This window comes from Polypterus senegalus, chromosome 4 (genome assembly GCF_016835505.1).
Source record: "Polypterus senegalus isolate Bchr_013 chromosome 4, ASM1683550v1, whole genome shotgun sequence".
NCBI lineage: Eukaryota > Metazoa > Chordata > Cladistia > Polypteriformes > Polypteridae > Polypterus > Polypterus senegalus.
Window position 1 is genome coordinate 243,116,785 of NC_053157.1, and position 26,288 is coordinate 243,143,072.

Sequence of the window (26,288 nt, forward strand, 5' to 3'; positions counted from 1 at the left end):
CGTGGTGCAGTTCCTCTTAGTTTGCTTTTATGAGACTTCTTCAAGGCCACAAGATCAAGCAAAGGTGCGTAAGGGGAGACAAAGTCGAACGTGGGGATCGCGTACAGGTGGGAATGTCAGCATTGAGGAAGATCTTGATATGCTGAGCGGCTCTAAAAAACAGGAGGTCCCTTACGCCGCATGGTTCTCATTTATGTGTTGGGGATCGAGCGCTACGTGGAGGAGGGGGCACAGCAAATCGCACTTTCACGAGTTTATTGTGGACGACGGAGGTCGCGCACTTTTTAGCTGGTGCTGCGTTAATTTATTTTCCGGTCGGTGTCCCATGAAATGTAATGCTACATCTGACTTGGCGGAGGTGCGTTAATTCGGGATTGCTTCTGCTCACTTTACGCTCGTGCACTTTTCCGCGCTGCTTCCCCTTTTGATTACGCGCATGCTCCGAACTGTGCTGTCCGTCGGTCACGCGCTTGTTCAGCCGCTCACTCCCGCACGGCCCCGTCGTTCATTTCTGATTTTTCTCGAGCTCTGCGTGTTCTTTATGTTTTTTCCTTTAAAGCCGTCATCGATAAACTTTGTCAAAGTGGCGTCGAGCGATATAACTTTACAGGGCGCGTTCAGGTTTGATTTCCAGCAGTTGGTCTCATACTGAGACCTATTAGAAATAATTTAAACGATTTCATTTTTTGTTGTATTTTCTTATCAGTAGAGATGCTCGTGCGGTTTCACTGTAATTGGGAGACTTTGGTTTGTGTTGTGTTCAGTTGTAGTTTCTGCCAGAACGCTAGGGGGAGTGCTGATAAAATGTATTACCTGTTGAAGGGATAGCAAAGGGATATAGAAAAATAAGTCTTCCGGATTGGTGATAGTGCGTGTCTGACGCTAAAATAAAGTGAGTTAACGTTCTGAGTTATCCATGGCTGGCTAATAATTTCACCCTGCTCTGGACATAACAGTTTGCTTAATGAAAAATAAAAAATACAAACATTATACAAGCTAGTGCTGCTGGAGGATTACAGTAAAATCTGCAGCTGGCATAGCATTACGAGTACAATTTTTGTGATTTTTGAAACGGTATTGTTTTATTTAATGTCTTTTATCCTTTACAACTACTTTCAGTATTTCTGTACACTTTGATTCTTTAGCTTACTAGAGATGGCGTGTTAAATGAAGAACAGGACTCAAGACAATCGGGCTATTTGTGTCGGACCACATGAAGCGATTAAATACAAATTGTGAAAGCTGCAGAGCCGCGACTCGACTATTATGGGCTGGAGCTCAACTGTCTGTCCTCATTGTTTAAAGTGGTGATCAGGGGGTCAGTCATGGGGGGCTGAGAATGGGCCACAGTGTTCACAAATAAGGCGGCAGACCAACAGACGGCATTTACTGCGAGTGCAGGGCTTTGGAAGTTAGGGAAAATATTTTGTTAGTTTAAAATATGAAAGTTTATGTAAAGAAGTTATTTTAAAATGAGAGTAGATTACGTATCCACATGACTTTGAAGTAGAAGAGCCTTTAGAAATGTATTTTCTTTAAGTAAAGCGTGTTTGAGAGGCAATGCAGTTATGAAGAATATGAGAAGAAGCGTTAATGCAAATGGCAGGGACTTTAAAGTGAACCAATTGTTTACATCCCAATGACGTTACTTCCTATTAAGAATTGTGTTCTCTGAGAAAGTCTGTTGTAAGTTTATACAGATGTATTATAGCGTCCCGGCCAGGCTGAAGCCTTCTCTTTTTGTGTGTGTGTGTGACTGTTAGGTCCGACTGAGGGAGGGCGGAGTGTAGCACGGAAGACTGGCAGCGGGGGCCGGGATGGGAGGAGTTGGTGTGTGGGGGTGCTACAAGTTTTTTTTATTTATTTATTTTGTGGTGTTTGGGGTTTTCGAGGTCGGCGTTTCTTTTCTTAACTGTTCAATTTAAACTTTTGAGAGACTTTACTACGTCTGTCTGTTTTTTTTTTACTTCGTCTTTTTCGAGCCTGGTGCGGAGGTCTCTACAGTTTGTTAAAATACACCAGACAATATCTTAATTAGATTAATTACAGATAGCGGGGAATGGTGGAAGCACCTTTTTATTTATGTATTTTTATTCTCGCCTTCTCGACCCCAATGTTGTTGTGTTGTGAACTTTTGTATGTCTTTGTTTGTAAATTAGACACAGAAATGTGATATTAGTGTTCCATTGGTGAGAAGCTTTCATGTTTAAAGACCCCCAACCCATTCTTTAGGACTGGCTGAGGAATTTGATGGCTGATTTGGTTGAACTGCTTCAAACCGGTTTGTCAAGTGACTGTCCGCTGGACAGGAATGCCGCCCAATGGGAGAGCTTCAACTAATCAGATGGCCTTGGGTTAGGGGTGTGAAAGGCAGTGTGTGTGGTGGAGCATCAGAGCAGCTTTAGCAGGAGTGGCTGTGTTTGGAAGATTCTCCTTGTAGATTTGTTGCTGTACACACATTGCTCCATTGAGACTTACAAATTCCAGTCACACAGTCGAGGTGATCACGGCCTTCATGACAAACCGAAAAGTGTCCCTGTCCTTTTTAAGGACGTTTTACTAAACATCCATCCTAGGTATGATGTTAATCTCTCCAGCCACCGTAACTGTTCAGTGTTCTGCTGAGGTGTCACCAGCTGTACGATTGCACTCGAGTCTCAATCTGGGGGTCTTGTCGTGCGGTGGGTGTGACAGCTCACTGTAATTTGCGCCTGCTCACAACCTCTGCTCTCTTTACTTTACAACATTAAAGAAAAGTCAAGCAGAATGACCCCTTTTATTGGCTAACTAAAAAGATTACAATATGCAAGCTTTCGAGGCAACTCAGGCCTCTCTACATTCATAGTGGCTAACACGGTACAATGCCCTATACTTAACAACATTGGTATTTCAGGTGGCACCACTTCTGTTTCAGTGCCACATCGTGTCTCTCTATAATGGAAGGATTTTTCTAAAGAGAGGAAGGGAATCAGGAGAGCAGATGGGCGTTGATCGCTTCAGTGCAAACCCAGCTGCAAAGACTAATGTTTTGGGTGAAACAGCCGGGAATGTTCTAAAGATACAGCCAACGCTATGTAAGGAGTTGTCTTTCACTTCGAGAGGCTTTTTTCACATGTAAGCATATTACTGTGTCTTCTAGTACCAGGCACTGCTTCAGACATGGCCAAATGCCGTGTCTCATGGAAGGGGGTAATGCTGAAACTGATCACTTCTGCATACACTGCTTCCATGTAAGCCGCTTTTGGGCAAGGACACCTAATTAGGATATAAGGGAAGGTTCCGCCCTCAGTTTCTTTGGACGCTCAACCGTGGGGAATGTGCACACCGCCCGGTACGTGACAAAAGGCCACGGGCTGATCCTCTGATGGCTCTGGGTCTTTTGATGTATGTTACTGTAAGTATAAGTTTGTCTCTTTAAATATATTACTGTAAGCATATATATTTCTATAACCTATTGTTACTGCATTATACTATTCATATGTATTTATATGTTATAATTGAATTTTATTGAAGTATCGGACCTCTTCTCTCTGATTTTTGCCCACTTACTCTAAAAGAACCCCTTGAACCATTTTCCCAAATCAAAACACTCTCCAATCTTTACAAGAATTTTTACAAGAACTTTGCCAGCTCCAAATATGAAAGCTCAGCTCTTTGACTTCATTCTGGTCAGGATGACTAATGTCATTGTCTAAACGTTTCTCTCCATAGACTGTGAGTGTGTAAGTAGAATCAATTACCGCTAATCCTAAAGATTCGACCAAAACACTCAATGTGTCTGAGTTTGATTCCTTTGTAAATGACGTCATGTTTCATTCTTCACAGTCCTCTATTTTCCAGTCTCCTCTGTTATTATCACCTGTTCATTTACTTTTGTGCAGTCTTTAGCCCAGTGCTCTGACGATAATGCATTGTGATCTCCTACCATATTTGACTAACAGATTATTGCCTGGCAATGGCGTCTTCTACTGGCTGCGTTGCGAATGCCACCTGTTGTGTTGTATCTGACTGATGAAATACGCAGTTTCGTGTGTGACAGTAATGCCCATTGTTACCAGACTTGACTTTACTACAAAAATTCTCATTAGCGCGAATTCCATTGAGGCAAAAGTAAGTGCCATCCATGCTGTTAATGCCAGCTGCCTTTGGTTTGTATCTAAACACGCCGTGTCAAGCAGTTTAAAAGCTCACACAGCATTAGGGACAACCATGTTACATCTACACGCACGTCACTCCATGTCACATCATCACACTATTGGACCTCATCGTCACAGATTTTAACAAGACTTGGCCTGCTGATTTGGTCATCAGAGTGACCCATGGCACTGAAATTGCACATGTCTTGGATCAACAATAATAAGGAGAGTTAAGATAACAAAGTTTGAACACCGTGCTGGATTAGGACTTTGACTGGCTATATCTAGTAAAGGCAATGACGGTTTGTTTGTCCTTCTCCACGTTAAGCCCCTCTGTGAGTGCACCAAACACAGCTGTTAATGGCTTAGGGGGGATTGAGAACACCAAGGCTGTCTGAAATGCATTTAAAGATTTTGGTCCAGAATGATGTTGATTTAGTGCAGGCCTAAAACATGTGACCCAGTGAGGCTCGAACTTGGTTGTAATTTTCTCAAGTTGTATTCTGCAATGGAAACCTTTTGGACAATTTTAAACGAGAGAGAGAGAGAAGTGTTTGATATATAATTTTGTGTTAATTAATTGTATTCTTTGTGTATATGGAGCTCTAGTGAATTCTCTGTATTGCTACCTTCCACTTTTTTTCTGAGATATTGAGAGATCCTTTTCCCAGTGTACTCTGGGATCTTTGAAAGGGATGGACTGTAAAATGGTTTTATATATTAGAGAAATGCTGTCTGAGTCCTCGAGACAGATCAATATTTTTTTCCAGCATAGAGGTAGGTGGAAGGAAGTGAAATAAATGTGTTGCTGGAAAGTTAAATTTGGATTGTAATTGTTTGTAGGATACAAAGACGTTGTCTATGTACAGATCTCTAAGTGATTTAATCCCGAATGTTTTCCAGATATTAAAAACTGCATATGTTCGAGAGGGTGGAAAAAAGTGGTTCTCATGCAGAGGTGCCACAGATAAAAGCTTCTCCATCTTAAAATGCTTTCTACATTGTGCTGGTAGTATATTGGTAATAACTTGTATTTATTGGGGTACAAAGCAAAGAATATAAAGAAGTGCTGCAGGATTTTATTTCTATTTGTGTCCATGTCCAAGTTTTTATAGTTTGTATGTTTGCTGCCCAGAAATAAAACTGAAAGTTAGAGCCATGCCGCCTTCTGCCTTAGGTCTTTGTAGGGTCTTACTTTGGATACGTGGATGTCTTGAATTCCAAATAAATGAGTTTATGGTTGAATGTAAATTCTTAAAAATCTATCTATTGGTGTATATTGAAATGTTTTGAAATAAAGAGAAGCTTATTAAGGATATTCATCTTAACATCCTCATGTTAATTCTTCCAGCTAAAGTGAGATGAAGGAACATCTAGGCAAGTTTTGCTTTTTTTTTCCATACAGATGGCAAAATTTTGTTCATGAAGAGCTTTATGTTTACTTGTGATGTTTAGCCCTAGAGTTACTTTAGAGACCCCTGGTTTAGTACAGCAGGTGGCTTACTGAGCTCTTAAATCAACATTGAAATGAACACACAAGCCTCCTAAATTAGTTATTGAAACGCCTACGTTTACAGTGTCCGTTTTTGGAAGTCTTAGTTTTTTTTATGAATTATTTCTTAGTATCACATACTATTCGTTAAAACTAACGAGTCCCGATTCATTGAGATTCTGTTTTATATTCTGTATGTGCAAACATTTTTAAACGGAGCGTTTATTGAACTGACTATAGCAGACTTACCATCTTCTTAAAATGACTTTATTTATATGATATTGACAACTAATCATAAGATTAGAAATCAAGGAGGCTGTGAGTTTCATGGACTGCGCTGTTTCTTTGTTTTCGTGACATCGCGTCAGTAGAGAGTGCGTGACGTTAACAATGCATTGTGTCCTAAATGACAGCGCGCACATTTTTTTTTTTTTTATAAAAGGCCAATCTATCTCAGTTTGTTCATTAATATGTTTTGACAGTGCATTTTAATCAGAATTATTATAAACATGTTACCCATATGCATTGCCCATGTAGATATGTAATGCTTGGTGAGAATAAATAAGAGTAACAACACATATAATAGTTATGTTGCATTGTTTATAATTAACAAAACTCATCGTTTATCTAAAATGTTCTCCTTTGTATTTTTACGTTTGACAATGGAATGCTTCAGTCGATTTATTCCACTTCTGAAGGTGTACATTGTCGGTATTCTCAATTGTATTTGCCCCCCAGGGTAACGCGTGCCAGTGTAAGTGAGGGATGGCAGACGAGCTCACGTAACGGGAGACAAGGCACCTCCTCACCCTGATGCCATGAGGGCTCTTCTCATAAATATTACCATCTTGAGCTTCTTCTCGTTCCCGACGGTTTACTATTATTATTAATATTATTATTATTATTATTATTGAACACGTATGTAGAGGAAATGTGTGTCATATTTTATGTGTGTGACAGGACGGACGGTAAAGCTTTGAATGAAACTCCGTGTTGATGCTTTGGGTAACACGACAGGTGAGGAGCAGGGAACGTTAAACGTGTCAGTGACTGCGGGGGATTGTGGGACTGAAGATGGTTTAAGAAAACAGAAACGACAAAAGCTTAGTCTTTCAATAATTCTATTTCCATCAATGATTTACTCTGTTCTGCTGCACGTCGTTAGACTTCTTATTTGCCCCCCTTTGAAAAGATGAATTCACAAGGAAAGGATGTTGCTGACAAAGTCGGATGTTTTTTGAAAGTTTGGCTCCAGATGTGCTTACCCAGCTGCTCCTTGTTGTCTTTGCGAATTCATCCAGAGGTGGACATAAAGTTTCTTTTAAACATTTTTGTCTCATTAACGCAGAAATCCCGAGGCTTTCCCTAAATTGCAGAAGACACTGTTGATGGCGCTGATTCTGTTTTAAAGACAGTTGTGATTAGTTATGCAGAGCTCGCTTTTACTCACATTGCTTTTTGGAAATCAATAATACAAATCAGCTGGCAATCATTGAATAGTAAAAACGTTTAATGAGGAGTGTCTTACACAAATGCTGCTGTAAAGACAACGTCGGTTGAAGAGACGATGGATTGTTTGAGATATCATACAAGTATTTTTAAATACCTTAAAATAGATGTATTTTTGATAACTATAAATTCATAAAATATATTTTAAGATATCTCATGTTATTGGCTTCTCCTAGAAACAGTAACGTTTGTCGGCAAGGTGCTTAGAAATTAGTTACATTAATTAAAAATGTTTAAATAGCCTAAGTCTGAGGCAAAAAGACATTTCTGTTTGTCTCAAGAAACATCAATTGTCGTTCTTACAGCGGCCGTCGCTTCAGTGATTCTGCCTTTTAATAAGCGGGCAGTTCATACTTTTTGTGGGCGTGCTGTTGTGTTGTGGGCGTTCCAAGATGACGTAGTATATATCTATCGCGTGCTGCAGTTACTCTCTCTTTGCTCTTATGAGACCCTCGTGCTGAGACTTCTTCACTGCCACGAGATCAAGCAAAGGTGCAGAAGGTGAGACAAAGTCGAACGTGGGGATCGCGTACGGGTGGGAATGCCAGCAGTGAGGAAGATCGCGACGTGCTTAGCGGCTCTAAAAAAAAAAAGGAGGTTCCTCACGCCGCGTGGTTTTTATTTATGTGTTTGGGATCGAGCGCCACGTGGAGGAGGGGGCACAGCAAATCGCACTTTCACGAGTTTATTGTGGATGATGGAGGTCGCGCACTTTTTAGCTGATGCTGCGTTAAATTATTTTCCGGTCGGTGTCCCGTAAAATGTAATGCTACATCTGACTTGGAGGAGGTGCGTTAACTCGGGATTGCTTCTTCTCTCTTCGCGCTCGTGCACTTTTCCGCGCGGCTTCCCCTTTTGATATCGCGCATGCTCCGAACTGTGCTGTCCGTCGGGTACGCGCTTGTTCAGCCGCTCACTCCCGCACTGCCCCGCCGTTCATTTCTGAGTTTTCTCGAGCTCTGCCTGTTTTTTTTGTGTTTGTTCCTCTTTCCTCTAAAGCCGTTATCTGTAAACTTTATGAAAGTGGCGTCGAACGATGTAACCTTACAGGGCGCGTTCAGGTTTCATTTCCAGTAGTTTGCCTTGTACTGAGACCTTTTAGAAATAATTTAAATGATTTCATTTTTTGCATGTTCTTATCATGAGAAATGCTCGTGCGGTTTCACTGTAACAGGGAGACTTTTTGATTTATTTAACGGGAAATAAAAATGCAAACATTGCACAAGCTAGTGCTGCTGGAGGGGACACAGTACTACAGCCGGCATGCATTACGTGTACATTACGACTCGACGATTATGGGCTGGAGCTCAACTGTCGGTCCTGATTGTTTAAAGTGGTGAGCGGGGGGTCAGTCATGGGGGGCTGAGAATGGACCACAGTGTTCACAAAAAAGGGGGCAAACCGACAGACGGCATTTACTGCGAGTGCAGGGCTTTGGAAGTTAGGGGCGATTGGGAAAATATTTTGTTAGTTTAAAAATATGAAAGTTTATGTGAAGAAGTTATTTTAACATGAGAGCAGATTACGTATCCACATGACCAGGGGCGGCCCTAGCCTGTTTGGTGCCCTGAGCGAAGACCCCCCTGGCGCCCCACGTTGTAATAAACACTGAACAAAATCAGTGTAATAAAACAAACTATTGGAAATGTAATGTCTACCTGAGACAAAATCAAATTTTACATTTATACAGCACCAGAATATTTCGTTATAGTGTAAAGAGTTTTCACTTTAGTACCATCTCCAGTCATCGGTTCACCAGGTCACTAACAAACTACATAAACTTTTTCTCTCAGAGCTGCAGTCAGTTTATTATTTCGGGTTAACTGTCTGACCACTCTCCACTACGCGAGTCACTTGCATTAGTAAGTTAACACACAAACATATATATCCATACAAAAACACTCTTACTAACTCGAATCATTTTATCAACATTTTCAAAGTCTCATTGACGATATTTTACTGTTTTAAAGCCTGTAATGTGCACTCCAGTTACGGCGAATTTACTAACCTGTGATAAAGAACAGAGAGAGCACACGCATTGAGCTGGCGTCAGCTTCATACAGGAGGATTTATTCTTCCTGTTTGCTGTACTCTGCTCTATGCAAATTAATTGTGACATAATGGGCTTGGGTTGACAATATTATGAATGAAATGTGCTTTATTTGGAAGCACCCCGCCCCCTCCCCGTTCGACAGGTTGTGTGTAAGACTTCAGCGCAGCAGCGGCAGCAAGCAGGCCCTCGCGCTCACTTCCCGCATATATGGGTGTGATAGAATTGAGAAAACACATTGGTGCAGATTATAAGTCTATATCATAATGTCGGGTGCTTTTGTGGTTGTTTGTTTTTTTCTTTTGCGAGCTGGTTATTAGATGCCGCGCCACCCCGCCCCTCTCCTCCCTTTTCTGCAAGCAGGAAGCGCACCTCGCTAATGGAGGGCGGTCTTACTTCCCGCAAATGGGTAATAGAAAACCGATCGGTGCCCATGCAATCCCAAAAATAAGCTAGCATGATGTCGGGGCGGCATGGACGCGTCCAAAAATAAAGAAAATTCCCGATGCCCAAGATGCATCCCCCACCACGATGCCGCCCTGCTCTTTGTCTTACTATTTTAGAATAAAAACATACATTTGATTTCAGTCTGTAACAGCCGGTGCAATATATGATCCTTGTAAAGGTTAGCTAAGTTTTTTTGTTTTTTTATTCACTTTTCATTCTCTCAGTCGCGTTCAGAATCAATCCATACAACCCCATCTGACACGGCTGTTTTCACTAAAGACGCGCTATAGCTCTGCAGTGTACCACGATGCATATTAACGCCCCCGCACCCCCAAAGGTTCTGACACACAGACGCTGGCGAAGCTGCCTTCTTCGTATCTCACCGTCACTTGATTTTTCAGCCGTATGCTGTTTCTTTTGTACTCCGTGACATGCAGAGGAAAGAATGGTAAAGACCAGTAACTTCGGCGCTATATGCAATCATCAGACACTCCCCATCTGCCCGTGTCGTTCAAACACAGGAACATATATTGGTGTAAAAGTATAACAAAAGTGCACTTTTTCCATCGCCTTTTCCTGTAAGAAGCAGTGTACACACTTCTCTCTATGCTGTGGTTTCTATTACACACCTGAAAGAAAGAGACAATATGTGTGAAAACATCATCGCACTAATGCAATATTATTTGAAAACGAACAGCGTCAGATCGGGTGTGAATTTATTATTTATACAGGTAGTCTTGAATAAAAGTTCCCGATGCCCAAGATGCCGCCCCCACCACGATGCCGCCCTGGGCAACGGCCCATGTCGCCCATATCAAAATGAAACTGCACATAACTTTGAAGTAGAAGAGCCTTTAGAAATGTATTTTCTTTAAGTAAAGCGTGTTTGAGAAGCAATGCAGTTATGAAGAATATGTGAAGAAGCGTTAATGCAAATGGCAGGGACTTTAAAGTGAACCAATTCTTTACATCCCAATGACGTTACTTCCTATTAAGAGTTGTGTTCTCTGAGAAAGTCTGTTGTCAGTTTATAAGACGTATTGTAGCGTCCCGGCCAGGCTGAAGCCTTCTCTTTTTGTGTGTGTGTGTGTGTGTGTGTGTGACTGTTAGGTCCGACTGAGGGAGGGCGGAGTGCAGCACGGAAGACTGGCAGCGGGGTACTAATTGATGCGGTAAGGGGGGCCTGGAACCGGGATGGGAGGAGGGGTGGTTGAGGGTGCTAGATTTTTTTTATTTATTTATTTATTTTTTTGTGGTGTTTGGGGTTTTCGAGGTCGGCGTTTCTTTTCATGACTATTCAAGTTAAACTTTTAAGAGACTTTACTACGTCTGTCTGTTTTTTTTGTACTTCGTCTTTTTCGAGCCTGGTGCCGAGGTCGCTATGTTTGTTAAAATACGCCAGACAATATCATAATTAGATTAATTACAGATAGCGGGGACTGTGGAAGCACCTTTTTATTTATTTATTTTTATTATCGTCTTCTCGACTCGAATGTTGTTGTGTTGTGAACTTTTATATGTCATTGTTTGTAAATTAGACACAGCAATGTGATACAAGTGTTTAATTGGTGAGAAGCTTTCATGTTTAAAGACCCCCCTCCCCCCACTCCGCCAGTCTTTAGGACTGACTGAGGAATTAAATGGCCGAGTTGGTTGAACTGCTTCAAACCGGTTTGTCAAGTGACTGTCCGCAGGACAGGATGACCACCCAGTGGGAGAGCTTCAACTTATCAGATGGCTTTGGGTTAGGGGTGTGAAAGGCAGTGTGTGTGATGGAGCATCAGAGCAGCTTTGGCAGGAGTGACTGTGTTTGGAAGATTCTCCTTGTAGATTTCTTGCTGTACACACATTGCTCCATTGAGACTTACAAATTCCAGTCACACAGTCGAGGTGATCACGGCCTTCATGACAAACCGAAAAGTGTCCCTGTCCTTTTTAAGGACGTTTTACTAAACATCCATCTTAGGTATGACGTTAATCACTCCAGCCACCGTAACTGTTCAGTGTTCTGCTGAGGTGTCATCTGCTGCACGGCTGCACTCGAGACTCAATCTGGGGGTCTTGCCGTGCGGTAGGTGTGACAGCTCACTGTTATCAGTGTCTGGTCACAGCCTCTGCTCTCTTTACTTAACAACATTGGCATTTCAGCTGGCACCACTTCTGTTTCAGTGCCACATTGTGTCTATCCAATGTTTGCAAGAATTTTTACAAGAACTTTGCCAGCTCCAAATATGAAAGCTCTGCTGCTTGAAATGCTTGAGTTCCTCAGCTTTGTGACTTCATTCTGGTCAGGCTGACTAATGTCGTTGTCTAAACGTTTCTCTCCATAGACTGTGAGTGTGCAAGTATAATCAATTACCACTAATTCTAAAGATTCAACCAAAACACCAAATGTGTCTGTTTGAAACATGACTTCATTTACAAAGGAATCATTCTTCATAGTCCTCTGTGTTTTCCACTCTCCTCTGTTATTATCACCTGTTCATTTATTTTTGTGCAGTCTTTAGCCCAGTGCTCTGACGATAATGCATTTTGATCTCCTACCATACAGTATTTGTCTAACAGAATATTGCCTGGCAATGGCGACGACTTCTGGCTGCGTTGCAAAGGCCACCTGTTGTGTTGTTTCTGACTGGTGAAATGCACAGTTTCATGTGTGACTGTAATGCCCATTGTTACCAGACTTGACTTTACTACAAAAATTCTCATTAGAGCAAATTGCATTGAAGCAAAAGTAAGTGCCATCCATGCTGTTAATGCCAGCTGCCTTTGGTTTGTATCTAAACACGTTGTGTCCAGCAGCTTAAAAGCTCACACATAATCAGGACAGCCATGTTATATCTACACATGCAGGTCACTCCATGTCACATCGTCACACTTAGGGACCTCATCATCACAGATTTTAATGAAACTTGGCCTGCTGATTTGGTCATCTGAGTGACCATGGAACTGAAATTGCACGTGTTTTGGATCGACAATAATATAGAGATTTAACACTAGAATTACCAGAGCCTATGAAAAAACTCTTAAATCCATCCCACCTTTAATCACTTGTTAAATCCCTTCACACCTCTCCGCCAGCATCCTTTGTCCTCTAAATGTGCTGATAAAGAGAAGCTAGAAGCAGCCGACTGTTCCATCCCCCCCACCAATTTAGAACGTGCATGAACTTCTCTCAGCTCATGCCTTGATTGATTTTCTGGGAGTGAAGTGAAGTTTTAGAGTGGAAATAATAGATCATTTATTAGGACACACGCATTTCATGTCTGTTCTGTTTCTACAGTAATCTGTGTAAACACATTGTTAATACAGAAACGTTTTTTATATTCTAGTAGTAGATGACAAAATGTAGACATAAACTATATAATGTATGAAACCTGAAGTCCAGATATCAAAGAAACATTTTCACAAAAGGTACAAATATAACACCACAATTGAGCTTTTATTCAAAAATATAACTGCAGAAACAAAAAGCCGCCTTAACATGCGACATTGACAGCCGTTTATTGTAACTGTCTCCATGGTACAATTGAATCAGCTGCCAACTGGGAATCAAAAGGTCGCGGGTTTGAACCTGCACCACTCCATTTTGAGAAGTAAACTGCTCTTAGTCTTACTATTTTAAAATGAAAGCATACATTTGATTTCAGTCTGTAACAGCCGGTGTAATTTACGATCCTTGTAAAGGTTAGCTTTGTTTTTTTTTTTTTTTAAATTCACTTTTCATTCTCTCAGTCGCGTTCAGAATCAATCCATACAACCCCATCTGACACAGCTGTTTTCACATAAAGACGCGCTATAGCTCTGCAGTGTACCATGATGCATACTAACACACCCGAACCAAAGAATTCTGACACACAAACGCTGGCGAAGCTGCCTTCTTCGTATCTCACCGTCACTTGATTTTCTTTTTATTCAGTTTTATTGAGTGTTCCTGCCAGTCCCCGCATGTTGCTGTATGCTGTTTCTTTTGTACTCCAGGACATGCAGAGGAAAGAATGGTAAAGAGCAGTAACTTCGCCGCTTTACGCAATAATCAGACACTCCCCATCTACCCGTGTCATCTACTACTACAATATAAAAAACATTTCTGTTTTAACAATGTGTTTACACAGATTACTGTAGAAACGGAACAGACATGAAATGAGTGTGTTCCAAATACGATCTATTATTTCCACTCTAAAACTCCACTTCACTCCCAGATACTCAATCAAGGCCTGAGCTGAGAGAAGTTCGTGCACGTTCTAAATTGGTGGGGGGATGGAATAGCCGGCTGCTTCTAGCTTCTCTTTATCAGCACATTTAGAGGACAAAGGACGCTGGCGGAGGGGTGTGAAGGGATTTAAGAAGCGATTTAAGGTGGGACGGATTTACGAGTTTTTTCGTAGGCTGTGGTATTTCTAGTGTTAAGATCACAAAGTTTGAACACCGTGCTGGATTAGGATTTGACTGGCTATTTGTACATAAATATAAGTGAACAGAAATGGTTCTCATATTCTTTTATACTGTAGCTCTTTTCCAGCTCTGTATTTTGTGAAAATATCATGCTATCCCAAAAATGAAGAAATGACCATGTTATGAATGATTATAATGTTAAGATTTGAATAGTAAATAAACTCTACATTGTAAAATTGGCCAGTTTATTACTAAAGCTACCTTATAATGTCATGAACATCTCCAGAAAATTTGCTTTTGTTAAAATCTGTGACGATGAAGTCCAAAAGTGTGATGATTTGATGTGGAATTATCCATCAAAAGTATCTCTACTGCAAATCGATGATATCATCCAATATAGACTCGCCCTTTTAACTCTGTAAAATCTGAATATACCTCATAGATACGATCCTTTTTCTCCTTTAAGCACGACATCAAGCCTTTCTATCAGAATAGTCACATCTTCATCTTTATTCAGGTCTTCTGCTCATGTCCATATTAAATCTTTATTATTCCAGCTCTCATATTTCTTTTGTCAAATGCAGGCAGGATGCTATAATTATCCGCCATCCTCTACTATGAATGTTAAACTTTAATAACAACACAACACCTTTGATGTTAGCCACACACTTTTTATTGTTCTCTCCCATAAAACACACTCATCATGAGTAACCTCCTCAAACCCCGAATGTCCTACTCCAAGTCGGGATGCAGTCCCGTAATCGCACAAATAGCTCATATATAAGATGTAGAATATAACAACTTAACAGAATAAAGCTCCTGATGCGCAGTTCAAGTCCAGCGTGGATATCCAACAAATCCCTAAATATGACGGCTATAATAGACCTGCCATTGCTGTGTCTAAACATGATTGTGCCGTGTAGATAAAGTGTTGTCATATCTACATGGTGGCACTGAAATGTATGCAAATCCCCTTTAAAGAAGGTCTGCAGTGCACTTTGATCACATCTGAATTGTTTGATTTGTAATTGTAAACTGTGAAACAGAGAAGGAAATCAAGAGAAAAATGTGTCTCTGACCCAAACCTCATGGAGGGCACTGTAACCCTGAAGTGTGCTCATTATTTTACTTTATGAAGTTAATTCTCCCACTTTTATTTTCACAGGACTTTCCTATTTCACTTGGCCATACACTGAGGTGTCTAATGGCCTCCAGCTTGGAGCTGTCCATGTGAGAAGCGAATCTGAGAAGAGAAGGGCAGACACTTAGAGAGAAGAGTTTCCCACAGAGCATGGCCTCTGCAAAAGAAGATGTCATGGATGAAAGAACGGTGGACATTAAAGAAGAGGACTGTGAGCAGCTCACACCAGAGGATGTGTGTGTGAAGCTGGAGGATCACGAAGAAAGAATTTCACATATAAAAGAGGAGGAGTGCAAAGGGGTGACTGCTGCTATTAAAGCTGAAGATTTGAATGATTTCTCCGTTGGTCTTGAACTTCAAAAGCAGGAAACTGAGGATATTTTCAAACAAGAGGCCTGTGAAGAATCTCCATCCAGTTTACAGCCCTCGTCCACTAATACGGGACGACTGGCTACACAGGAGAATTCCGCAGAGTTGAAATCAGAGTTATCGGAATCTGAAGAGAAAATCACCGATGGAAATGGGAGAGAAGGAGAAGAGTCACCTGGGAGTGTTGGAATAAGTGAGTAATGTGATTAAATATAAAAGATAGAAAGAATTTATAAATTCTAATGGTGGGCTTTGGTGTTTTTAAAAGATTGAAATCAGAGTGGAAAACACGGTTAATTGAACTTGGATAAAGACCACCTGCTCAGTTGCATAATAACAAACAATAGGTTACTTAATAAATGATAAATTAGACAAACTTTGGGTGAATAAGGAACGATCTAAAGTGTTGAGTGCATGACTTGAACATCATGAAGCTTTGACTGAAGCTGTGACGTATGTTAGGCCAACGGCCCGTTACGTTCAATAAGAATATCAAAAGTCATATTTTGTTTAAGACATTTATATTTCTTAAATATGTGGCAGTTAAGGCAGATATGTCCATAGAAAGAAAGAAATAAGACTAAAATCCTCAGCCCTGTGCACTAAATAAGAGTGAATTTGCTTAAGCCAGTGCCCACCTAATATGTGCCTCATCTTTCTAATGGTAATCTCGTGCACTTTGATGTTAACAGTGACAAGAGCTACCTGTACGTGACCTGATGACATTTTGGGGTCTCAGGGTCTTCTTTTAGCATCTTTTGTTCTGCTCTCAGCCTGAACTTGCTGGGGCAGCATGGCCTGGACAAGTTGGCAGTGGTGTGAAATCTTCACTTGGAGATGATCTTGGGCCCTTCTGTCTCCCACAGTCACATCGGGTCAATTTGGAGTCACCACTCCACTTCACCTGCATGTTTTTGGGGATTAGGGGAAGAACCAGAATTACCAGCAACACCTTTGATTGTCCCTGTTTAGACCATCTGTGGGCAGGGTTTGACCCCAGGACATCTGAACAATAAAGCAGTTGTGCTAAACACCGTGCCCCCCCTAATGCAAGCGGATATATTTGTATGTTTATTGTTTAGTTCAGATTAGGTTCTAGAGGATGTAAATACCATCACATATGTTTCAATTGAAAAGAGAAAACCCAAATTCAGACAAATGATTGGGTAGGGAGGCTCTGATCAGAGTCTTTAGAGCTGATATTGATCACCCATTCCATCAGGATCTGCTGATATCAATAATAATTATAATACCTTTTTTTCTTTCAAAATGATAAATGTATTTTTAGCCATGCATAAGCTTCACCTTCCATAATAAAGTGCTACTGCATACAGAATGCACATAGAACTTTTAAATAGATAGATAGATAAATAGATAGATACCCATAATGCACACATAATGGAACAAAAACAAGCTGAACAAAACTAAAGGCATGTCTTAATCATACTCCACATTTCTAATAAAATAAAATGTTCAATTAGATATTTGTAGCCGTCGACTCTGACAAGAAGGAAACGAGACAGTCTGGGTGAACGCTTTAGGTTCTTATCTATGAATATAAACATCTCTGCATGGTCTGAGGAAAGTCTGGTCCTCCTGTCATCCATAACGTGTGATGCGTACTGAACAGACCCTCGCTGTCCCCATTCATGTAAGGAGGGCACAGGTAGGATGACGACTTTTATTGGTCCTCCAGAAAGCCAGTGTATGGAGGAATATTTCGGACAAAATGAAATAAATAAATAAATGCGTAAATAAATAAAAGTACTGTGAAATGTGAGCATAAATAAATAAATGTGTCATGAAATGAGAGCCTTAATAAATAAATATGTCATGAAATGAGAGCATAAATAAATAAATGTGTCACAAAATGTTTTCGTTGCTTATTTATTTATTTCATTTTGTCCATAACATTCCTGCAAACCGTCATGAAATACGGCTTGAAATAAAACTGTCTCTTTCACTCATCAAAGTTGAGAGCGTGGGCTCTAACACACCCTCTAGTTACTGATTGGTGAATCGATAGCACAAGAATTCATTAGAAAAATGGTTACTACTACCGATGAAATGGATTCTGGCGAAGATATTACATATTTCAGAGAGAGAATTGAAGATTTATCGGAAGAAATTACAATGTTGGCGGCCCTTTTAGAACTGGGTATTTGACCCTTGTTTTACAGTATAAAGTCAGTTGCATATTCGCAGCTACTTTTTCAAACAACTGTACAGCTCTGATCAGTGGCAAAGTTGTTCATCCATCCATCCATCCATTTTCTAACCCGCTTGTTCAGTTCAAAATATTAGTTGGAGCTGCTTTGGGCATTCCATGTCAAAGTACCTAAACTAATACAGCCGTTGCAACATTACCGTATATCAAACTGGCTCATTCGTCTTGTGATCGTCTTCTCTGATACATCATATAGATCTACAATCTGTTGTACTTTTAAACCGCATAACAGAAGGTGTTCTATTGACTCAGCTGGAATGTCAAAGGATGGACGTCCAGAGCAGGGAACTGCGTCACCAGAACTGGAGTGTAGTAGAGTCCGTTCCACCAGTTCTTCGATAATTTCAAAATCAGTTTCATCTATATCGGAGTCTAAAAGGGCCGCCAACATTGTAATTTCTTCCGATAAATCTTCAATTCTCTCTCTGAAATACGTAATATCTTCGCCAGAATCCATTTCATCGGCAGTAGTAAGCATTTTTCTAATTCATTCTTGTGCTATCGATTCACCAATCAGTAACTAGAGGGCGTGTTAGAGCCCACCCTCTCAACTTTGACGAGTGAAAGTGACAGTTTTATTTCAAGCCGTATTTCATGACGGTTTGCAGGAATGTTACGGACAAAATGAAATAAATAAATAAGCAACGAAAAACATATTTCGTGACACATTTATTTATTTATGCTCTCATTTCATGACATATTTATTTATTAAGGCTCTCATTTCATGACACATTTATTTATTTATGCTCACATTTCACAGTACTTTTATTTATTTACGCATTTATTTATTTATTTCATTTTGTCCGAAATATTCCTCCATACCAGTGACCCAGCATCTCTTGTGGTACGAGGTTCACAGAGATAAAGATTTACCTCTGATACTACTGACTCAAATATCGTTTTTATATTTATTGACAATTTCTTCAAGCATTCTGCAGTTTTGTTGGTGGGGAGTTTCTTTGGACCTCTCGGCTTGTCGTCTGTCGCTCCAAGTGCATCTGTGTGGTCGAGACACCGGCACTAAGCAGTTTATTTGTTTGAGATTTGCAATCATCTGTGAAATACGTGTCCTTGTACCATTGTTTAATTTGGGGCAAAAATCATTATGATAATAATATATGTTACAGAATTCATAACTGTATTGTGGCAATTCACACTCAATGCTTATAATGCATGATTAGTATTTTATTTAGGTGTATAAACTAGGCTCATACCATTCTACCCAACAAGCAAATAAGAGGACTGAGTACAATTTCTAAGTAATCAACGTCCACTTGATAACGATTTATATTTATGTACCAGCTCGGTAAAACTCTGCATCCCTTTCCTCCCATCTACCTACACATTCACTGAAAGGCTAATAAAAGGGATTTTATTCAAAACATCTAATGCCTGGTAAATGAATTAAACAAATAAATAAGTCAACAAACACTCAGTGGCAGATGGAATTGTGGATCTAAATGATTTAGAATGTGACATCTTCCAGAACTGAAAGTGGCTGGTTGTTCAGACTTTCGAATTCCACTGTTTTTGCTGTCACAGTAAGTCTTTGCCATTCTTGTTGTCAGTATTATAAGGTTGAGTTTTCTAAGTGCTGCCATTATTGGAGGCCGAGTGAGAGTAGGTGACTGAGCTAGACTAAGCTTGCTGGTCACCTCAGCATTTGAACAGCTCGTTCTTCACACCAGTCCCTTTACTGTTGACTTCTCAGATGCTGAATAAGGTTTGTATTGTTGAAAGTGTTAGCAGAGAATCCTCCATGACTGACTTCTTTTTGCACATATATTACAAACCACAAATTTGTTATCTCTTATGGGAAGGCAATAATATTTTTAGACTGGTGAGGATGTGTTTCTGTATTTTGATAATGTTGGAACTTTTGTCTTGTGTGGAAGTAACCCCCGAGGAAGACAGGAATAGTTCAATCAATCAGTCTTTGTTCAGTCACACACGAGTACATGGATTCCACTTTGCAATGCAGAAGAGCAAAGTTCCTCTGTTTCAGCTGGCTTTTAATAATAACTTTCCTCCCTCCGTCTTGCTTATGAAACATCATCTAGGTATTTCATCTTATATTATGCACATCAGCCAACGATTTTTTTTTTTTTGTGTACGTATCAAGAGATGCCCCAAAGAAGAAAAAGTCGACCTTTATTTGTCTAACGGGTGCATGCTTAATAAAGACGTACTCCTAGGCCAGCTTACTATAACCTGTTTCATGAAAAATGCCTGTATGAATAATCTGCCATTATAATAAAAACAGTTCAGTCAGTTTTTAGCATGCAATATCAAATGTTAAGATCAGTTAATTTGCTGATCATTGGTGAAGTCATTTGGAGTGAAAATTGGCCGATTTTAAATTTTTGAGTGGTTGATCAGATTATACGTATCTTGTGCATATGAGAGAGAGGTGGAGAAATTGAACAATCAGAACATGTAAAGACCACACACGCAGTGGCCAGACCATAAATGGCACCTCAGTGTAAAGAAGGAACTCCAACCAGTGTGCCACCACTTTACTTGTGCTATTTCATTAATTTTAAAAGGCAGATAGTGTTTAGGAACTTTGACATCAAACCCTGAAGTTGCAGGTTGAAATTGAGCTATTGAAACCATGTGAACACGAGCAAGTCACGTGAACTGCCTGTGCTCCAGTTGGATAAACAAGAGAAATTTAACCAATTGTGTCTCAAATGTTGTAAATCACCTTGGATTAAGGTGTCAGGAAAATAATTACAATAATAGTTAAAATGATTGTGTTATTTCAGATTTACAGGAGAATGGCAGCTTCTCTCCACCTTCATTTGGTCAGCCCTCTCTTCAATACAATGAGAAAGGTATGAAGAAATCAGAAAGTGGATCAGAGGACCGGACAGCAGCTTTTTTGCAGCGCAGTTCTCTCCCTGCTACTGGAGTAACACAGACAGAAGCCATCAAAACTGATCAACAGCAAGTTGAGAAAGAAAACCTAATTCACACTGGAAAAAAATGTTGTTTGGAGTGTGGCAAACAATTCACACAAAAAAGTGAGCTTAATAAGCATATGAAGATTCACATTGGAGCAAAAACATATTGTTGCCCTGAATGTGGTAAGCATTTCTCAACGAAAAGCCATCTTCAGAGGCACAGAATAATCCACACAGGAGAAAAAACTAACTGCTGTCCAGAATGTGGCAAAAAAATTTCTGACAAACGCAGTTTTCAAAAACACATGCGAATTCATAACGGAGAAAAAAAGAAGTATGTATGTTCTAAATGTGGCAAATGTTATACAAACCAGAATAGTCTTTATAGACACATCAAAATCCATACTGTAGAAAAATCTCATTGCTGTTCTGAATGTGGGAAACGATTCATAGATTTATACACACTTCAGTGCCACATCAGAACTCATACTGGAGAGAAACCTTATTCTTGTCCTGAATGTGATAAGCAGTTTTCACAACAAAGCACCCTACAGAGTCACATCAGAGTTCACACCGGAGAAAAACCTCACCAATGCTTGGAATGTGGCAAACAGTTCTCGCGCGTCAATTCTCTAAATAATCACAGGAGAAGTCATACTGGTGAGAAGCCTTACAGTTGTTCTGAATGTGGAATGCGATTCTCATATAACAGTTCTCTTCACAAACATAGAATAATTCATTCTGGTAAGAAACATGACTGTTCTGAATGTGGCAGGCTTTTCGCAGACCGCGGGACTCTTAAAGACCACATGAGAATTCACTCTGGAGAAAAACCCTTTTGCTGTCCAGAATGTGGCAAACGATTCCCACGTCAAACCACACTTAGGTGCCACAGAATGATCCACACTGGAGAGAAGCCATACACCTGTTCTGAATGTGGTAAAGGGTACTCTTCCAAAAAAAGTTTTCTGAGACACACACAAAGTCATATTGGAGTAAAGCCTGTCCCAGAATAGACAAATGATCTTTCCATTGGCTCCTCAATCAAAAAAACTGAAGAAAAACCTTCTGAGTGAGGTAAAGGACTCCCGTTTATAGTAGTTAATAAATACGTAAGAGTAGGGGACAAAACACAAAGTGGCAAACAGATTGTAGATGTAAGGTCACCTCAGAGCCACATATGAATTCACACTGGAATGAACACACTGGAATACAACAGATATTTCACAAACAGCAAGAATCTTCTTCAACAACTTATAGGTGCAAGAAAAAACCTCATTGTTGTTCTAAATGTGGTTAACGCTTTTCAGACCGCAGTGGCCTTCATATTCATAAATGACTGGCTTAATTGTGGTAAGCCTGCTTAGCTGTTCTGAATGTTGAAAGTGGTCCTCCTGTATCAGCGGTCATCAGCAACACGTAAGATTTCATGAAGGACTCAGAAACTGTACTGCCAGTATGTAAGCCATACAGGGGCTGGTCATCACTACACCAGTGCTGTGACATAAGATGGTGAAGAATACAAACACCAGACAACAGAATGAAGTAGCAACAGAAATGTGCAGTGATGATAACTTCAACCCCAGAGCACAAGTGAAAAACTTCAATGTAATAATGAAAAAATGGAGAAGTCAAATGAAATCCACAGTGCAGTGCCAACTACTAGGAGGTGCTACTGACAACAAGGGGAATATTTTTGTTTTTGGACTTTTGGAGATGGGGCCTTATCTGAATGGCAATGAACTTGTACCGTCTCTGGGATGTCATCTGATGGCTGACGCCTGGGCTGAGTGCAGACAGCTGTTCTTAACTCTGATAATGAAGAAGTCATTTAGTGACGTCAGCTGACAGCCAATGCTGTCCAATCAGATACTGGGGAGGGACATTCTAGGGGGATAGGAGACTAAAACGAGAGCCGTCACATGACAGACCAATGTAGAGGGCTTTATAAGAGTTTTACACTAATTTAGGTTATCATTTGTAAATGATGAGTCTTTCCAAACCAAAGACATTCATCAGCTGTGTGTCAAGGATGAGTCCAAAAGTGGGAATTTAAGAAGATCGAAAGACAAATAAAATGAAACATTCAGGGTTCAAAAAGAAATGTTTAAGACATAAAGAGGGTGTCACAACAGCATGCTAGGGTTAGCACAGGGACCACAGTTGTTAAAAATATCAATTAATGTATAGAAGGAATATTATTTTAAATAAAATAATAATCGGTTTATGAGAAATGGGACACCATAATGAATGCAGAACACAATGAAAATGATATGCACTGATTTTATTGTCTGATATATAAGAGAAAAAGGGAAGACAAAGCAGAAACTGACAGGGATCTCTGCTGCCCCAGCTCTTCATTTGATAAATTAACCTTAAAATATAATGGATGTTAGTTTGCTCCATGTCAGTATGTCCTGTGGTGGTGTGTGAAGGACGCTCTATACACCGAATGTGTTGGTTCAGGTTTCAGTTTGAGTTCAGCACCTTCTTCTTATCGATACCCAAGACAACGTTTCTTCACATAGAGACTGCAAAAAGGAGGCCACGGGAGCTCAATAAACTCCAACAGCAGGATGGACCATTAGAAAGATCTGATTTGAGAGAGTGTCAGCTACAAAAAGCTTCGGCTTCATTTACTTGACAGAAAACTCCAAAAAGCAGAAGTGGCCCCTTCTGTACCCCCACCACTGAAGGTCTGCTTGTACTTTCTGTATTTATTAAGTTTGTTTCATTTTTTGGCCACACTTTTTACATTTCATTTCATTGATGTTCTCAAATGTGTGAGTATAGCTTGACTTTTGCAAGGACTTAGCAAAAAATGGTGCATTGGCCATGAAATACAGGAAGGCAGAAAAATATGAAAAGTGGAGCCCACAAAATGAAGAGGTGACATTGATGAAATACGCTCAGTGGCAGAGGTGACGTGGACAAAATCAGAAAGGACAGCACAGAAAAGGCAGGTACCAACTGAAAACAAAAGAAAAAAGCTGGTTGGTGGGAAGGACTGTCAGTCACTCTTAAATGGACTGTTGAGGACAGCCGTGGCATGCAGACTTCAGAGTTCATGTGTTTTTGATTTTCAATCTGTGACCATGCACTGAATAAGGCTGTTATTTATAGGATAGCATTTTCTGAAACTGTAATGTCATCACAAAGATCACACAAACTCATAATGTGGCATTTGTGATCAATCAATTTTGTTGATTTTTATGTTACCATTCATCAGCCCTGTATAGAGTGCCACTTCCAGATCAGCAACCCCACTGCACCCCGTAGCAAATTTGGAGTTTGGGACTGGAGGACAAAGTATATGGCACTCTGAGAAGGACAGACTTGTAAGATGTGAACAAAGCCAGCTGCCCTCCCTGGACTGTCTTCATTCAGAAGGACTCGCCTCAGTGGTGGGATTGTTCTGTGGTGCTCCTGTTAGCCGACATTTCATCAGCTTGCTTTCTTTTTTTCATCTGATAACCAGCAGAGTTAATCAATGATGAGCCAGGCCTGTTACAGTGTGAATGTTCTTGACATTTTGGTTTGCTTTAAATATTTTTTCTTCTTCTTTACTTTGATTTCTTGGTGGCTTTGTACATTAGAGATTATTAATACATGAGCATTTGGTGTTAATAACGAATTGACAGTTAATAAACTGTTTTTTATTGCTAAATTGTAAGTGTGGCCTGTTTCCATTTTGTTGCTTTATCCTTCTTGACTGTTTTGCTAGGATGTGTTGCACTGTTGCCTCCCTAGAATTAAATGCCACATCACCGACGCTCGGCCTCACACCCTTCATCACACGTGAGGCAGAGTCCAAGATTGATGATCCAACTGTTAATCCCATTCCCTGCTTTGCCAGTCCCTTGGCTGTGTGTGTATCAAGGTGTATGGCTGAAGCAAACCTCTCCTCAAGGAGTCTACAGCACCGGTGAGATGAAGAACTTGACACTTTGGGTTTAGACGTAAAACTGAGAATACCTTATGCTGGATATGCTGTAGACGACTGAAAGGGAGTCCAGTGGGATAGACTAAGGTAATAAGGTAAGTACAGTTAGACACATTCATAGTCATTTTATCTTTTAATATTTATTTATTTTTTATTTTTTGCCTTTGTTAAACAAGGTACAACATTGTGCTGTTTGGTGGGATAGATGTCTTCTCCCTAATGGTGACTCTTCATTATACTGTATACACACACACACCTGCTTACCATCACCATTTTCAAGAACACACGAGGCACATGGAGACTTGACTGTTTCCTTGTTTAATTTTGATCAGGGGTGTCCAGCGTCGATCCTGGAGAGACACAGGTTTTCATTCTAACCATTTTCTTAATTAATGACTAATTTTTGCTGCTAATTATCTTTTTTCCCATTCATTTTAATTGACTTGCTATTTAAGACTCTGGTTCCTTATCTGTTTCTTTTATTCTTGAATTAACAACCAAACAGTAATGAAATACAAAATGACCCAACACACGATCAGATAAGCTGAAGGTCTCAGTGACGCTGATCTGCTTTCTGCTGCATTCAAATGAGAGCACAGCCATGGAATTAAATAATGAGTTCCATTAACAACAACAGTCGGCTTCTAATTAAGAAACTGGTTAGAGTGAAACTGGTGGGAGTTTGATACCCCAACTGGTCATGTTGATACCTCCTGGCTGGTCAATCATTGGTTTACTTCATATCTCATTTTTATTTGGCTGCCATTTAAGGAAGAAAAGAAGCAATTCAGAGGATTCTTCAATTAACAAAGTGGAAGGGAAAAGAAGTCAATTAATGGCAGAAATTGGTTACTGATTAAGAAACTGTCAGGAAGGAAAACCTGCAGCCACTGCGGCCCTTTGGGGTCAGAGTTGGGCACCCTGATTTAGATCAGGTATCGGCAAGAGTGAAAGGGAAGGTTTACAGGAGTGGAATGAGACCAGCTATGTTATATGGGCAGGAGACGGTGGCACTGACCAGAAAGCAGGTGGCAGAGTTAAAAATGTTAAGATTTGATTTGGGTGTGCCGAGAAAGGGCAGGATTAGAAATGAGGACATTAGAGGGTCAGCTCAGGTGGGACGGTTGGGAGACTAAGGCAGAGAGGTGAGAATGTTTTGGTTTGGACATGTGCAGAGGAGACATGTTGGGTATATTGGGAGAAGGATGTTAAGGATAGAGCTACCAGGTAAAAGGAGAAGAGGAAGGCCTAAGAAGAGGTTTATGGATGTGGTGAGAGAGGACATGCAGGTGATGGGTATGACAGAGCAAGACGACGAGGACAGGAAGAAATGGAAGAAGATGATCCACTGTGGCGACCACTAACGGGAGCAGTTGAATGAAGAAGACAAAGAAGATGTCTACCTGAGAACTGCACCTGACAATGTGACCTCAGTCACCCTGGCATTTTTAGAATAGGAAGTTTTAAGGTTTAAGTGACGTCGTATTTTAGTGTCTTTTAGCCCTTTGTTTATACATTTAATTTGCCTCATACTTCGTCCAATAATATAAAATTATTTCATCGACACTTCAGTCAGGAGCACAACATTAGATGTTTCCAGATATCTAGAATTACAGCTTGTCTATTTCTTATACGGCAAGGTTGAGGTATTACATTAAATTCACACAAAAACA

General features: G+C 40.3%; 1 protein-coding gene across 1 annotated transcript; it reads left to right on the top strand.

The window, feature by feature from the left end:
- LOC120528362 (gastrula zinc finger protein XlCGF26.1-like) lies at nt 1-24,305 on the top strand. The gene is made up of 3 exons (XM_039752509.1): nt 1-64; nt 15,195-15,732; nt 20,535-24,305. Exons 2-3 carry the CDS (start codon nt 15,321-15,323, stop codon nt 21,686-21,688), a joined length of 1,566 nt encoding a protein of 521 aa, XP_039608443.1. The 5' UTR covers nt 1-64; nt 15,195-15,320; the 3' UTR covers nt 21,689-24,305.
- Nucleotides 24,306-26,288: the final 1,983 nt, after the last annotated feature.

Coding starts and splice junctions, on each gene's coding strand:
- LOC120528362 (XM_039752509.1), top strand. CDS start 15,321: ATGGCCTCTGCAAAAGAAGATGTCATGGATGAAAGAACGGTGGACATT. Junction 15,733..20,534: donor ACCTGGGAGTGTTGGAATAA/GTGAGTAATGTG, acceptor GTGTTATTTCAG/ATTTACAGGAGAATGGCAGC.